The sequence below is a fragment of the Chelonia mydas genome, chromosome 1 (assembly GCF_015237465.2).
Source record: "Chelonia mydas isolate rCheMyd1 chromosome 1, rCheMyd1.pri.v2, whole genome shotgun sequence".
NCBI classification, from domain to species: Eukaryota; Metazoa; Chordata; order Testudines; family Cheloniidae; genus Chelonia; species Chelonia mydas.
Genome location: NC_057849.1, coordinates 266,433,775 through 266,449,672, shown reverse-complemented (window position 1 = coordinate 266,449,672; position 15,898 = coordinate 266,433,775). Strand labels below are relative to the sequence as shown.

At 40.9% G+C, this 15,898-nt stretch overlaps 1 protein-coding gene across 13 annotated transcripts in view; it reads right to left on the bottom strand.

The window, feature by feature from the left end:
• Positions 1-568: 568 nt before the first annotated feature.
• NR2C1 (nuclear receptor subfamily 2 group C member 1) overlaps positions 569-15,898 on the bottom strand; it is a 99,422-nt gene continuing 84,092 nt past the window's right edge. For 12 of the 13 annotated variants that reach the window (XM_043545880.1, XM_037884952.2, XM_037885005.2 and 9 more), the window contains 3 exons: positions 11,124-11,261; positions 3,925-4,030; positions 569-3,012 (listed from right to left, as the gene is read on the bottom strand). In XM_043545880.1, the coding sequence (XP_043401815.1) occupies positions 2,838-3,012; positions 3,925-4,030; positions 11,124-11,261 (419 nt within the window). In that variant the 3' untranslated portion in view covers positions 569-2,837. The remainder of the gene's footprint in view (positions 3,013-3,924; positions 4,031-11,123; positions 11,262-15,898) is intronic. The other variant, XM_037884996.2, reaches the window with a different exon arrangement.

The window sequence follows — 15,898 nt, the reverse complement described above, 5'->3', positions numbered from 1 at the left end:
ATGGGACTCCGAGTGTTTTAATGATTTCTCCAAGAACTATTGTGTCCCTTGAACACTTAAAACTGAGATAAAACCAAGACCAAAATCAAACTGCTGCTGTAATTTGTAATACATTCTTAAACAAAACAAAAAACCCTTCCAATCCAGCAATGCCCTACTTCTTATCCAAAATTGATTCAACAGTCTTTTAGTTCTGATGGCATTGAATAAACATCCTGAAATATAAATTATAATTTGTGACATGAACAACTATTACCAGAACTCATAATGGCATGTTTCTATAATTATCAATGTATAGTGCTTTAAAAGCAAAGGATACTGCTTAGTCAAAGTTTTACAATAAATTATCAGATGTACTGTATTATGTATGCAAACTCATAAGCTAAAAGCTAAGTGATAGAAAAACTAAGTGTTAATGGCAAAGTTAGAAATACCAAACTACTACCATTGTCCCAATGTCTTATAATTGACAATATTACATGGCACAACAATCGTGTACCCAGACAACCTATAAGAAATTGAATACACTGTCACAGTCTATGTATCAATTCATATAAAATACTACAAATTGATAGGTAATTGCAATTGTTATTCTATAATAAAAAGTTACAATTTATTTTAAAAATACAGCCAAAATAGAATTTACAATTTTAGTCAGGTTTCAAGACATTTACAGTAGCTTTTATACAACAGCAAGACAATCACTGCGACATTCTGATGCTTACATTAAAACTGAACTACCAGTAAGATGTAGATGTGGGATGGAATAAGCAAACAAATGACTTCCAATGATACCGAAGAGAGAGGACACAGAACAAATGAACTAAGAGGACAGGACTGGTTTGTAATGCAGTTGACATTACAATGAAGTTCTTTTGAAACTATTCAAAATGTAACTATAAGCTGTACCGGAAATATACCAGTAAGAAACATAATCTAGCACACTGTACAATAAATATTTTTAAGAAAAAATTATTTTTGAACTACTCAGTTCATTATTTAGAACAGTGCTCCCATCTTTAATTGAAATGTATAAAACTATTCGCTTTTCCATTCAAACTGTTTATACTAAAAATCAATTTTTTTCCTTAAATCAAAAATCATAAACCTGTTGCAAATAATTTTATCCTTTAGCTGGCAAAGAGGCCATTCTTTATTGGCTGGTAAAGACCATAAGTTGACAAGTCTTGACTAGATGCAAACTAGTTAGATTGGTGAAGACTGAATGCTGAAAATAAATAAAGTATGTGTTGTGCGGGACATCCCCCCAAAACTTGTCAAGCTAGAGAATTTTTAAAAATACCTTTAATGCCCACGATGTAGTAATTTTCAGAGTTTAATTTTCAGTAGTAGGTCAACTGATGTTACTGGACTGTAACAAAATGGGAATGAAATTGGCCAGCCTTCTATCCAACATCAACATAGCTTGGAAAAATTTAACTGCAGAGAGCAGAAGCTATTCAACAGCATGAAACCGAAAACAATCAGAATGGCAATGATGTGAGAATCTGTGGACACTGTTGATCAGAAAAATGTGTCTATTTAGACAAAAAAGTTATGGGCTTGAGCTGAAACTCATTAAACCTGGTACATTTATCTGAGCAGCAGTAAATTTCAAAGCAAGCTTCATTCTTTAAAAAAGCCAGTAAGACACCAAAGTGCAATGATAACTGTAACCATTAAAATAAATGCTGGTAAATGAACAAAATGAATATAAAAATAAAACAATCCCTTTATTCATTTATCTGTTTTATTAAGATTACCCCTACTAAGAAAACTCAGCTCCCCCCAGCTCCTGATCAGAAGCATGAATTTATATTACAAGAAGTAAAAATAATTTATTCAAACCTTGGGGGAGGGAGAGACTGTGGTGGAGAGAACAGAAGAACCTGCATTATGGGGCCTCAGGTCATGATAAATAGAAGAATGATGACCCACCAGGCACAGAACAACGTGTACTCTAGACTCAATCAGTACTAGAAACTTATTTAGTTAAAAAAATACAACAGAAATCTGATATAGTAATAAACTATTTTGGAAAATAGTTTATTCTTAGTCAGTTTCCCACTGTATAATACAAATAGCTAGTATCTGCCAATACACACCACTAGAACATATTAAACTCTTGACATCCAGAATAGCATCAATCTTACTGCCAATAATGGAGGTGAACTATGATCAGTTGCATCGAGGTATCAACAGAATATTAAAAAAAATCTGCGTGCTTTCTATGATTTCCCTGCCCTTTTCATGGTACCAACTGCTTCATAAAACAAGAACTTCAGCTCTTTTCAAAGCAGCTGAAAGGAAAACGAAGTTGATTACAAAGGTCTCACTTCAATTGAAATATTTTTGCCTTTTTAGGATTTCTGACCATCATGTTCCATTGAATCAGTGAGAATGAATTATAGCAAAACACTGAAAACACAACTCAGAGAAGAAGGTTAATTTATTTTTTTCTAAAATTAAGTAGTGACACCTTAATTCAGTCAACAGTCTTCTTCACCAGGCTGGATTTTCCTATTCGTTTTGGACTTCATAAACAATATTCCAGGTTCATCTATCTACAAAAATATGGTGGATAATTTTTGATTTTCATTAAATGCCAGATAATTTACAAGTCCTTGAAAACCAGATGAAAAAAGGAAGTCATCCTGTATCCCTCAAGACACTCTGCAGCATTTCCCAAATGTACTGAAAGGAGAAATTTTAGCCTTCTTTAAATTTTTAAAAGTTGCCGGGGAAGGCTTCTTGCCATCTCTTGGAGACAGTATGCCATGATTGCCATGGTGATGTACATTTACGTCATCACGGCATAGAATCCTTGTTTTCCACCTTTATACAGAATGACCAATAATTTGAGAGTTGTAGTCTGCTGTCTCCATTCTTAGGATATATGGGATGATGCTGTCAATCTGAACATTTCCAATCAGTCCTGCAAAGAACAACTCTTCTGTGATGGTAGCACTCATCAGTCTGAGGGCAGGCAATCGGAGAAGAAGCCTAGATAGCCTGAAAAACAGGTTTGGTAAAAGAGCGTTACAGTTTAACAGGCAAAGCAAGGCTTCCTTTTGATGTTATCCAGTTATCAATAAGAAAAAAAAAATATAAAGGATTACACTTTTGGTCATGGTTCAATAAAAGCTCAGCTCTTAGGAGGTTTAGTAGTAAGCTTTTGTAGATATGGAAGACAGATCAAGTTTTAAATTATTCCAGTATTTAATTTATAACCAGTCACATCTTTGGCATTAGCGCAAACAGATCTTAATAGGCATTTCAATATATGTGAGTTGCACAACCTGCTACGACCTGCAGCAGGCAAAAGAAAACAAATGGAAGACCTGGCTTCAAAGAGTCAGGTAATTACAATTCAAAAAACTTAAATACATTTTCATAAAGTTTAACTTTTAAATGTAAAATGCACTAAGTTACTTTGAAAATTATTGGAAGTAACAATGAAGTCATACACATAAAGTGGCTAAGGGTATGTCTATACTGCCCGCCGAATCGGCAGGCAGCGATCGATACAGCGGGGGTTGATTTAATGTGTCTAATCTAGACACGATAAATCGACCCCCCGAGCGCTATCCCGTCGACTCTTGTACTCCACTGCTGTGAGAGATGCAGGCAGAGTCGACGGGGGGGTGGCAGCAGTCGACTCATTGCAGTGAAGACACCGCAGTGAGTCAGTGTAAGTACGTCGACTTCAGCTACATTATTCACGTAGCTGAAGTTGCATAACTTAGATCGATTCCCCCTCTAGTGTAGACCAGGCCTAAGAGCGGGACTAAGGCTTGTCAACACTTTTCACTTAATTGATTCTCACATTTCTTAAAATGAAATACTTCTCAAATCAAATAACTGAAGCGCTGAAGAAAAGAAATAAAAGAAAAATCAAGCATGTGACGTATATAATTTACATACCTGTAGGTATCATCTGGATATACTTTTGTTACATAATCTTGGAACTCCATGTAAGCCTTTTCTTGAAACTTTTCAATCTGTATCACATTTTCTAGACCTGGGTGATCTGAAACACAATTTATATTGTTATACCTGCTCTGGATAAGATGCACAAAACAAAAACAACAAAGCCCATCTGGGGCAACCATCCGATTAATTCTTTTGCTACTGTAGCAACTTCTGGGGGTTTTCTGACAATTTTGATGCTGGGTACCTTGCCTTATTTGGATTATTTTCTTAGATGACAGAGATCTATTTCATTTACGGTGCTCAGATGAATCTATTAAACTTCTCTAGGAGTCCAAGCAAATGCAGTTCTTGCCATGTGTAAAACTATTTACATAATCTCATTCACATTTGATCTTGTCTCCAATTACTGTGTTGCAACTGAACATAGCATTATTCTGCTATGTTGACAGTTCATTGGACAGTTGTGTGCTTAAACAATATATGGAGTCTAGCTGCCATCCCAGACTACATTTTCTTTACTTTATTTCTTCCTTGGAACTGCCGGAGCTAATTACCCCTGCAGTCCGTCTCCCCCTCCTGCTGACCAATTCCTTCCAGTCCATTGTCTGCTCCCTGCACGGGTTCAGCTCTGCACACCTGAAGGGTGGCCAGTTCCCCCTCGAGCCTGAGTCAGTGCTGATGCCTTGTCCTGTGAGCTTGGCATGTTCGGGGCTTCCTGCTTCCCTTGCCCTGTGCCTGCGATTCATCTGCAGCTACCTCCTGCCTACGAGGTCACTGCAGTGGCAGCTGCATGCCCCACTCCTGTCAGCCACTGTTGCCTCACTCTGCTGTGCATGCTGTGGAGTGAAGTGACCTCAGCCAGCACGAGTAGGGCACACAGCCACCACTGCACCAACCCCACAGGCAGGAAGAGGAGATCAGAGACGACCTGGACCAACCCAGAGAGCATCAGGTTGTTTTTATACCCAGTCTGAACCCGACACTTGTAATCAGGTGCCATCAGGTTTGGATTGGGTTGGAAGGTGCTACAATTCCCTCAAACACAATATTTCATAGATCAACGGTATAAACATCCTGTCCTTTCTAATGATCCCTCAATTTCTTAACTCCATAAACTATCTATAAAGCATGGTTCCAAAGTGAAGAGCAGAAGGGAAGGTCAAGTGTGATTGCGTAGAGGAATAGTGTTTTGAGAACAAGAGTTACTGACCGAAGTAACTTCTTTTTTCTCCTTCATGACATTACTTTCAGAGCCCAACTATAGGAGGTTAGCTAGTAATGATCTCCCTAAAAAGGCAGGCTGAGGAACTCTGCTAGTTCAACAACGAGTAAAGCACTGGCCTGCTGATACTAACGCGTATTCTTTATACCATGTAGAAAGAAAAGCCATTTGTGAACATATGAATTGAACTCCATGTAACAGCCATACAGATTTCAGATAGGAGCATACTGTAATAGATTCCCCCTGAAGCTGCCATCTCACTAGGTCAGTTATAGCCTTGAGACACTGAAGGCACCGAAACAACAGCTAGTTCATAACTTGACGGGATGAACATTCCTTTCCACTTAGAAAAGACTTCTGGGGATACTTCTGACAATACAAGTGTCATGAGACAGTAACTGGAAACACACAGGAAACTAGGTCAAGCCTTTGACATTTGAGCAAACTTTAAAAACCTGTTCCACTTGACAGTGTAAAACTTCCTAGTGAAATGTTTTCTAGACTCCCACTGCCTTGATCTCTTCAGACAAGGACAAAACATCCTATCCTAAAACCTAGCAGTCATGCTGTCAAGTAAAGGCCTTTGAGGCATGTTTGCATCACCTTGTTGCTGTGTTGGAGCAAGATATATCAACACAGGGAGGGTGAATGAATAATTTTTGGATAGAGAAGCAAGTCTACCACAAGGCATGAACTACCCCTTTGTAAGACTAGGCTCTTATGAGCCAGTTGTGTCCATAGGAAGACTTTTGATGAGTCAGATGAGTTGCAGATACCATCAAGCACTTGGTGAATACGATGGGGGCAATTGCTGAACCTCTCATGAAACTGAGGTGCTTCTTGTGGCTCTTCTCTGAATGTAAAAGCAAGCATATTAAATATCAAGGACACAAATCAGCCTTGAAGTTCCAGAGCAAGGATTATGCTCCCTTGAGAAAACAGGTAATTTTACTTTCCTTCGGTATTTGTTCAATGTAAGGAGCTCAAAATAGGCGTAGGCCTTTACTTTTGGAACTTCTTTCTAGTACCTTTCTTCCAGGGTGGTGTCCATTTCCAACATGTCCTTTTCTCCAACTACTTTTTCAGGAGAGGGATAAAAAAAAAATAAGGAAATAGAAGGTAGATAAAGTTTTGTCACGCTATGAACTCCAAGGAGTACCCCTTTCAATGATCTTTAGGACTCAGCTACATGAAGAAATGGCCTCTCATGCCGGTAAATACTGGAACAAAGAATCCTAAAAGACTGGGGTAGAAGAGGAGAAAGGATGAGGACTTGAGTCCCCTGAAACTCACCCAGGGCTCTCTGGCACATCCTCAAACTTGCTGCTTACATGCAGCGCCACCAGTAGATGAAACTACTGAGGCAGAAAAGAACACCTTTTCTCTCTTCTGAAAACAAAAGGGCTTCCCAGATTGTCTCTGTGTTTGCTGATACCATCATTCCTGAGCCCGAAATATCTCTTCAACATGACAGTCATAGCCAAAGACCTGGCTGTAGTGTCAAGTGACGATATCAAGTGACGCCTCCAGAGAATTTTTGGACAACTAGCTTTTCTGGTATAAGACCAGAAATTCCTTGGTTTGGAGAACATACTGGGTAACACGTTTCGTTCTAGTCCAAGTAACAGCTCTGGACTAGAACAAAACATCTTATCAGGCCATAACTCGAGCAATTTGGTCTCTCTGTGCCCACGTTTTGATGACACTGTCCCAGCTCTAGATTTGTCATTTACAGCAGAATTCACAACTGGCCCAGAGTAAAATACACCTCTACCCCGATATAACACTGTCCTCGGGAGCCAAAAAATCTTACCGCGTTATATCAAACTTGCTTTGATCCACCGGAGTGCGCAGCCCCCGCCCCCCCAGAGCTCTGCTTTACCGCGTTATATCCGAATTTGTGTTATACCGGGTCACGTTATATCAGGGTAGAGGTGTATTGGAAAAATAACTGACACCCACACTGGTAACCTGGTATAAGGCTTCCTTGAGGCAGAAGCAGCAGAGGAAGAGTGATTCCAGACCTCTTTAACCAGCTCATTGACGAGGAGTACTGTTTTTTTCTCTTTGTACTCCAGGATTTCAAAAAAATGTATGTGGTCTGTTAGACAAAACTGCCAGTGGAATACCAATATCACAGCCATTCTACCCACCAAATCCTGAAAGGCGTTGGCATAACTTACAGAAGAGGAATTCCTAGAACTACCTCACCAGTTCCTGCTCCTCAGAGAGAATGCATCTGATTTCAAATCAGGTACAACTACCGCTCATGAAGATCTAAAGTAGAGGAATCCCAGGAACCTCTGAAGAGGCCATCACCTGCATCCGACGAAGTGGGTATTCACCCACGAAAGCTTATGCTCCAATACGTCTGTTAGTCTATAAGGTGCCACAGGACACTCTGCCGCTTTTGTAGGAGAAAGCTTCCTTTGCGTGGGGGAGGAGACAATGTTGGTCTTCCATCATCTCATCACAGAGGCCACTTAAGGAGGAAGGGAATCACAGGACCAAAAGCCTCAAGGTACCCAGTACATGTATGGATGACAATTGGGTAAAATTTTAATTTTGGAACTGTCCAGGCTGACAACTGAGGTACCAAAAGTTTTCCTGTACCTAAACCAAGTTCCCTTTGAGGTGGAGCTGCAGCAGATTGGGAAAGTACCTGGTTTTCTCAGTTCAAGGAAAACTACTGCACCAATCTTGGAAAAGGCAGGAACCATGAATCCAACGATGGCTCCTCCATATGACAACCTCGGGCAGATTCATTGTGGGATCCTCGCCAGAGGACCTCTTTCTCTCACAGTACAGCTTTTTAGAATGACCAGTGCCAGAAGATGTGTCTTCTTTGGCTCCATCTGAAGAATTCAGGTCTTTACCTGGGGGAATGTGTTTCATCAGCCTGCGATTTTATGGTAGGCATTAGCACTAAGGAAGGCTGATTGTCCACATTACTTGTGTCTAGGAAGTTTTCAGGGGAAGGTCTATCAGACTCTTGCATTACCAAAGCCTCTTGCAGCAGCAGATTCTAGAGTAGAGTCTTATGGTACTTTGGGACATTTTCATGCCTATCTGAAGTACAGAACTTTTTGTGAGATAAGAGGAATCTCTTTTAAATCCCATTCTTTTAGATGTGCCTCCCATTGTGAGTAAGGCCAAAGGAGACCTAATATATATAAAAAAAAATTGACAAGTGAAAAAACCCCTTAAACCTAACTCTAACAATGCAACTATTTACAACTAGATTTGCATGTATAAGATTAGAGAAAAGGAAGAGTTTGGCTCTGTCACTCTCCAGGTAGCAGACTGTGGAATCTGAAGAGGGAGGATATTTATATCTGCGGTCTATGAAACGTTGGGCTTGAGGAAATTGAGTGCATCCCATAACTGCCATCTGCTGTCTGAAAAGCTTCCATGATAACGCATGTGACTCCTACACTGGGGCTCTGTATAGGTAATGTCATGAAGAATGTAGAGGCACAGTATGATGATTGGTGTGGAGAGGAGGTAGTGGAGGGCCTTCCTGTTTATTACTTCCTGTTCCTGTTTGTTTCCTGGTTCCTGTCGCCTGAACTCAGTGTTCCAGTGCCTGTTCGTGTGTGTATGTAGTGTTGGGTGTGATAGGCTGAAGACAACGGAAAAACCTTAACATGAAAATAGGATGTTTTCCAGCCTGAGTGATGAATGGTTAAGTATAATGAATTCCTGCTGTTTAAATAATATATAATGAAGTACTGTATGACAGATATAACCACTGTATTTTTACTGTTGCCTTTATTGTCTATATTCATAGATATGGCTCACATAGTAAAGGCTACACAGCAGCTGCCTTCTGTTCCTCAAGACTCACAATCTACTGAAATAAAACAAAGCCTTCACTGTCACTGAAATAGTATGCAAATATAGGATACAAATTATGATGCTATTAGGATAGATGCTAAAATTATGATACTACTGACATTTGATGCTACTGATACTACTGGTATTTTTAGTGACTTTTTAAAATTCACCTCTGTTGGATACCAGCTTCAGGAAAGGTAGAGCAATGAGAAGACATATTTGTTATTGTTGCGTTTAGAACATTTATGAGAAAAATGAGCAGACTTGCTCAGCAAGTATCAGAGTAAAAAACTGCTCTAAATACAGAAAAATACCTGGCAGATTATGTTTCTGTATAGCAATGTTTGTTGTTTTCTTTTTTATTATAAATCTTTGGATCTGTAAACGATGGATGAAAATCCTGGGGCCAAGAGGTAGTATCTTGGTGTAAATCAAATTACACACAAAAGATTACATTAAAAGAACATTAAGGTAGCAAAGTCAAGCGCTCAAAAGCTAGGAAAACCCAGAATTAAGGTTAATTAGGCTCCCTTCTGTGTATGTAGTATGATACAGTGTTTAATTACCTGATCAAACATTACTTTCACACGACCTCTGCCTCAAACAGTGAATATGATAGACCATGCTACTCAATATTTTATTTCATCCTCATTTTTCAGTGTGTGCCGCTTCCTCTCCTCCCCTCCTTACTTACTCTACACTATTCCAACCCTGGCTCTGAATACAGAATTATTTATTTCTTCATGAGGTTTTCTATGTTGCTAATCACTATATTATCTGAGTATTTCACAAACATTAATTTAATTTAATTTCGCAGCCTCCCTGCGAGATGGGGGAGTGGTGTTACCCCCTATTTTACACATGGGGAACTGAGGAACAGAATGATTAAGGTCAGAAGTATCCACTAATTTTGAATGCCCATTTGATGTATCTAGGACCTGATTTTTCAGAGCATTATATAACAGTTTATACAGTCAAAGAACACCTTCCGTTTTCTTCTGTGGCAGCTGAGAATGATCAGTACTTCCACAAATCAGGCCCCATGGTCTCATTTTGGGCCTCCAGAAAATAAGGACACACAATTAGTGACAAACTGTGAAAAGTTTGGTTTAAGTGACTGGTCTACCACCACACTGTAACTGCGACAGAGGCAGGGATAGAATCCCATTCTCTAGGACAGCATTCAACATCCTTAACCATTAAACTATCCTTTCTCTTCCTGCTATCCCCTGCCTCATTCACTACATCAATTCCAACTGCCACAACAAATGAGGCAGGAGTCCTACAGACAATGGTATCCTTTACTACACAACACTGAATCATCCCCAGAGCAGGTCCACCCTGTACACTGAATGGGGCAGGTGTCCTGTGGAAACAATAGTACATGATCATATAATTAGACTGTATCATATGCACAAGGCAGCTAAATCAAGGTTGCACAGACAACCATGATTCTCGCATTTTCTAACTTCTGAATGCTTAACTTCGCAATCTTAACATTCTTTTAATACACACCCCTCTCTTCTCGCCCTCGCTCCCAGGCTCCTCATCTGATCTCTGTGTCGCCCAATCCTATCTCAATCTCCCTCCCTCAAAGGCTTTTTGTCCCAATCTCCTAGTCCTGTCTGCTCCCTCACCTACTTATTTAATGTCACCCCCCAACTGCCAAACTGGCTCCTAAGTCTTCCTTCTTTCCAGTCTCTCCCTGCTCCAACTGATTCTCAAGGAGCAGAATTAGAGAACATGATGGTAAAAAACACTGGTGGTCAGTCTGCCTTATCATTTCTAGCATTGCTAGCAATTGCTGAGCTGCACTGGTGCGACAGCAACTTTGGGAGAAATGCCTAAAATTCTCAGTGAAGATGGAACCTTTGGTAGACTGGGAGAAGAGGGGACTTTTAGATTTTAAATTAGCACCTAATTAAAACAAAAACAGGTTCACAGATTTGTTGCAGCTATTGAACTACAATGTCAGAAATGCATGAACTTACATACGAACTCACTCTCCCCCCACACCTTAACTGAAAGCTTGGATTTTGGAAAATACAACAACTTTTAAATACACTGTAAATACTCATATCTCAATTGTCACAGAAAAGAACAAAATGTTAAGTTAAAAATAATTACATACCAGGACTGAAGAGGACGATTGCTTTCAGATAAGCATATTCATAGCCATCTAGGCAAAGCTTAACCATACTGTTACAGAACTCTTGCAGTTTGAAGATATGCTCCATCACTAGTTTTCCTCTATCTGTAGACAGCTTATCTAGATTAGTACAAAAAATTACAGAATGGATTTTCTGGATAAATTTACTCCTGATTTCTAAATGATTCATATAGCTGGTAATATGAATCCATATTCTTCTTCTGAAGGAAAAAATTACAGGCCAACGAATGAATGAATGTTTATTTATTTATTTAAACCCACTTCATGATTAGTCTGATAATCCTACAAAAGAGTCCAATGATCAGAGGTGGACTGGCACCTGAAATATTAATCACCAGAAGAGGGAAGAAGATTACATAGCAGTAAATGGAATTCCCTGAATGTATTACTCCCCTGCAGATGTACTCCATAAGAGTCATGTGCCATGCTCACTCATCACAGAAGCGTTAGCAGCAGCAAATCTATTAAAGAGCACTCCCTCCATTTTAGGATCTGAATGTTCTAGAATCAAAGTCTGTAAAAGGATCCACCCCATGCCTGTCTTAGCTGTATTCCTAAACTATCATTATAAATACGTGACTGCACTGGGAAAGGTTTTTTGGATAGCAGCACAATTACTTTCCCCCTTTTAAAAGTGAGATGAGTCAATTTTTAGGAATCCAAACCGAGCGGCTAGGTGAAGACATACAAAACCATTCAAGATCTGGATAGAAAATCTTACCCCATTTAGGGGTATGAGAGCTAACACTACTAGGAGGAATATAGGGAATTCTCTGGAGAGGTATATGAATTTAATACCACAAGAGTCTTGCCCATGCTAGAACAATTAAAGTAACTTGAGCCCCAATCTAACTATTATAACTGTAAAACAATTAAAGCAAATCTATTTCTTTTTAGACAGAGAAAAGTCATAGAATGGCACTGAAGACCAAAGTATTAAAGACTGAGATGCTATGTGTATCTCACAAGCAATTACAGCCCTGTTCATTTTTTTTTTTTTTAAAGTAGAGTTGAACAACAAAGTATCGTGGACCAAGATGTTTCAATATAAGGGGCTTATACCTGATACCTCTGAGGTTATGTCTACACTACAAACTCACCATGTAATTACTGCGGTGGTGCATGTCCACGCTGCCCTCCTTTGGTCAGTGGTGCACATCCTCACCAGGAGCACTTCCACCAACCTAAGAGGGGCAGTGTGGGGAGCTGAGAGCCCGGTCTCTCAGCTTCACTGGGAGCTCCCTGCCATAAACCTGGCTGAGCCACAGGCTCCTGGCAAGAAGCCCCCTCGTTGCTCCCCATTCCCTGTCAGGAGCCGGGGGAAGTTGCCTGGAGCTTCTTGTCCCTCCCTACCCTGTTCCCCACTGGGAGCAAGGGAAAGCCACCCAGGGCTTCTCACCATCGGTGAACAGAGTCCAGCTGCCCTGGTTTCTCAGCACCCCTACCCCCACCCCCACCTGGGCAACCTTCTCAATTTCACAGCTCACCTGGGCTTCTCATCCTGGCTCCCAGCCAGGAGCGGGAGGAAGGCCCCTGGGCTTCTTACCCCAGATCTCAGCTGGGAGTATGGTCCAGCCGCCCAGCTCTCCAGGGGAGCAGGTGCTTTCTTGTCAATTTCACGGCTTCTGCCCTGAAACTGACAAGAAAGTGGATGTAAAGGATGCAGTGTCTACACAGACACTGCGTGGTCCTAACTACACTGACATATGCCTTACACCTGTCATGGAGGTGGAGTTGTTATGCTGGTGTAGTACAGCACTTACATCGGTGGGACGAAGGCTGCAGTGTAGACACTGACATAATTAGGCCAACATAAGCTGCCTTATGTCAACCTGTGTGGTGCCGACCAGCTCTGAGGGATATAAGATTTTTGCAGATCTCTTTTGAAGAATTTTTTGGGGGGAAAAATTTTCAAAAATTGGTGTCTAAATTTAGTTTTCTGAGTAAAAACCCTGATTTTCAAAATTCCTGAGTATCCCCCTGAAATCAATGAAGGCCACTGGATGCACAACAATTTTTAGAGTCAGGCCTCTCATTTAGGACCCTAACCATAGGCACTCATTTTTGAAAACTCTAGCCTTAAGAATTTCCCTTTTTCCTGCTGTAATCTTCCATGGAGCAAGATGAAGAGGATGTGCTTTGCTTCATTCCGGAGACCTCCACTCATTAAATAATTCAGTCAACTCAGGTTTCACTTTCTTTATCTTATTCTTTTGTTGTTGTTGTTACTGCAACTCACCTAAAGGCCCAAGGTCACCTCCAACCTCCCAGAACAAGAAAAGAAAGACTGAAATGTTCTTAAGAATTGCTATTCTTCTCATAGAGTCTAAAGTAGCTCTTTTAAATGTTAGACCTGACTGTCTCATCACAGATGTTTCCATACTGACAGAGACCCAGTCAAGCAGCTGTTTTCAGGGCTTGAACTGCCTTCTGAAAAGACTGCACCAGTCACCCATGTATGCGTACAGCTTCAAACAGGGATGAAACCATACCAAAAAACAGAATTGTAGGGAAATCCTCCACCATTGCTCTAGCATCAGTGCAGCCCCACTAGTGCTAGTAACTGTGGGGGCATTGATGTAGACTGGCCAATGGCATTTTTACCACTGTGTCCAAGCAATGGAAGGTACTTTCCTAAAATTCTCAGTGTAAACAATGCCTTGGTGAATGGTGAGTTTGCTGGACTGGGTCTGTTGCCACTCTAGACACACTGTACAAGCCCTATGAGATGAGCTATCATAGGGTTAACCCCAAACAACAGGTGTAGTCCAAGGAACAAGCAATTTTTCTTCAAAGACTCAGTGTCAGATAGGAGTAAGATGAGGTGGTGACATGGCTGTGAAAGTTGTTGAGATTTGCACATTAAACCTGCAACATTAAATCAGCTAGGATCAGCTGAATAGTTCACGACTGCAAGAGTCTTGAAAAGAAACAGGAACCTCCAAACCTCTTGACTGGGATGGGGGAAACCAGATCCAGGTAAGAACTGGGTCAAGCAAAAAAAACTCTAGGACTCAGTATGAACGAGATGGCGTAAAAAAAGTTTACAAGGGATGAGAGGGGGCGGCACCAGCGTAGAAACCATTGGAATAGGAGATTTCTGTACTGACAATGAGTAACTATGCTGTAGAAGCTGTCCTGGGAAAGCTAGAGGTTCTGGAAGCTGAACGGGGGACACAGTTTTCAGAATACTGCAAAACGTGAGAGCTGACTGTAATATCCAGGAGACAGATAAGGCTTTTTGTATTGCAGAGATGGATTTATTTTATCTTGGGCAGGGGCAGAAGTGACTTAAAATGTGGGGAAAGGAGTGTTTTGAATTTCTCATTTTCCACTCCCAGAAACCATGACTGCAACTACCAGCCTCATTGCACACCACCCCCATATCTACTAATGTGCCCCAAAATTACAATTAGCTTGATATTTCTGCTAAAAGTATCAGCAGTTACATAATTATCACAGAATCATAGAACAGAATCATAGAAATGTAAGACTGGAAGGGACCCTAATAAATCTTCTAGTCCAGTTTCCTGCCCTGAGACAGGACTAGGTATTACCTAGACCAGTGTTTCTAAACCTTTTTGATACCAGGGACCAGCTTGCTGGCTTCCTAAACTGCGTCAGGGAAATCTCAGGGACCAGCACCGGTCTATGGACCTGACGTTGAGAAACACTGATCTAGACCATCCCTAACAGGTGTTTGTCTAACCTGTTCTTAAAGACCTCCACAAACTTCCCTAGGTAATTCGCCCCAGTGCTTAACTACCCTTACAGTTAACTGTACCCTCTGGCAGCTATCATTGAATCAGTTTGCATCTAGTTCACATTCAGAAGGATTTTTCCCCCCCTCACTAGCACAACGATTGTTGTAGTCGTTTTTTGGAGGGTGCGTGTGTTAAAACAAATTCTCAGGTACAATTATGTGGCAGTTATGAATAGAACCCTGACTAGCATAGCTCCATGGATCATGAGTTATGTCATGATACCTACAATTGGAATCTACAGGCTCACTTCATGAAGGAGAAAAAAATATTGTAACCTTTCCCTTCACCATAATAAATTTCAGACAAATTCAAATACATTTTAAAGTTAGGACTGAAAAGAAGCAACTAAAGAAAAAATACTTAAGTCTCCAGGAACATGGAGAATCAAAATAATACTCTAAAAGTTTCTTACACTATAATCTGCTTCTAGTTTTAGGAACATATTTTACATGATTTGCCATAATGGGTCTTGTACAGTAATAGATTTTAAGGCCAGAAGGGACCATTGTGATTGTCTAGTCTGACCTTCTACATAACACAAATTATAGGATATCCATGTATTAATTCAGGGGTGGCCAACCTGAGCCTGAGAAGGAGCCAGAATTTACCAATGTACATTGCCAAAGAGCTGCAGTAATACGTCAGCAGCCCCCCATCAGCTTCCCCCCCGGCCTGGCTCCCAGCGCCTCCCGCCCATCAGCGCCTCCCCCTCCCTCCACACACCTCTTGATCAGCTGTTTTGTGGTGTGCAGGAGGCTCTGGGAGGGGACGGGGAGGATCGAGGGCACTGCATGCTCAGGGGAGGGGGTGGGAAGGGGTGGAATGGAGGCAGGGCCTGTGGCAGAGCCAGGGGTTGAGCAGTGAGCATCCCCCAGCACACTGGAAAGTTGGCGCCTGTAGCTCCAGCCCCGGAGTCTGTGCCTATACAAGGAGCTGCATATTAACTTCTGAAGAGCCACATGAGGCTCCGGA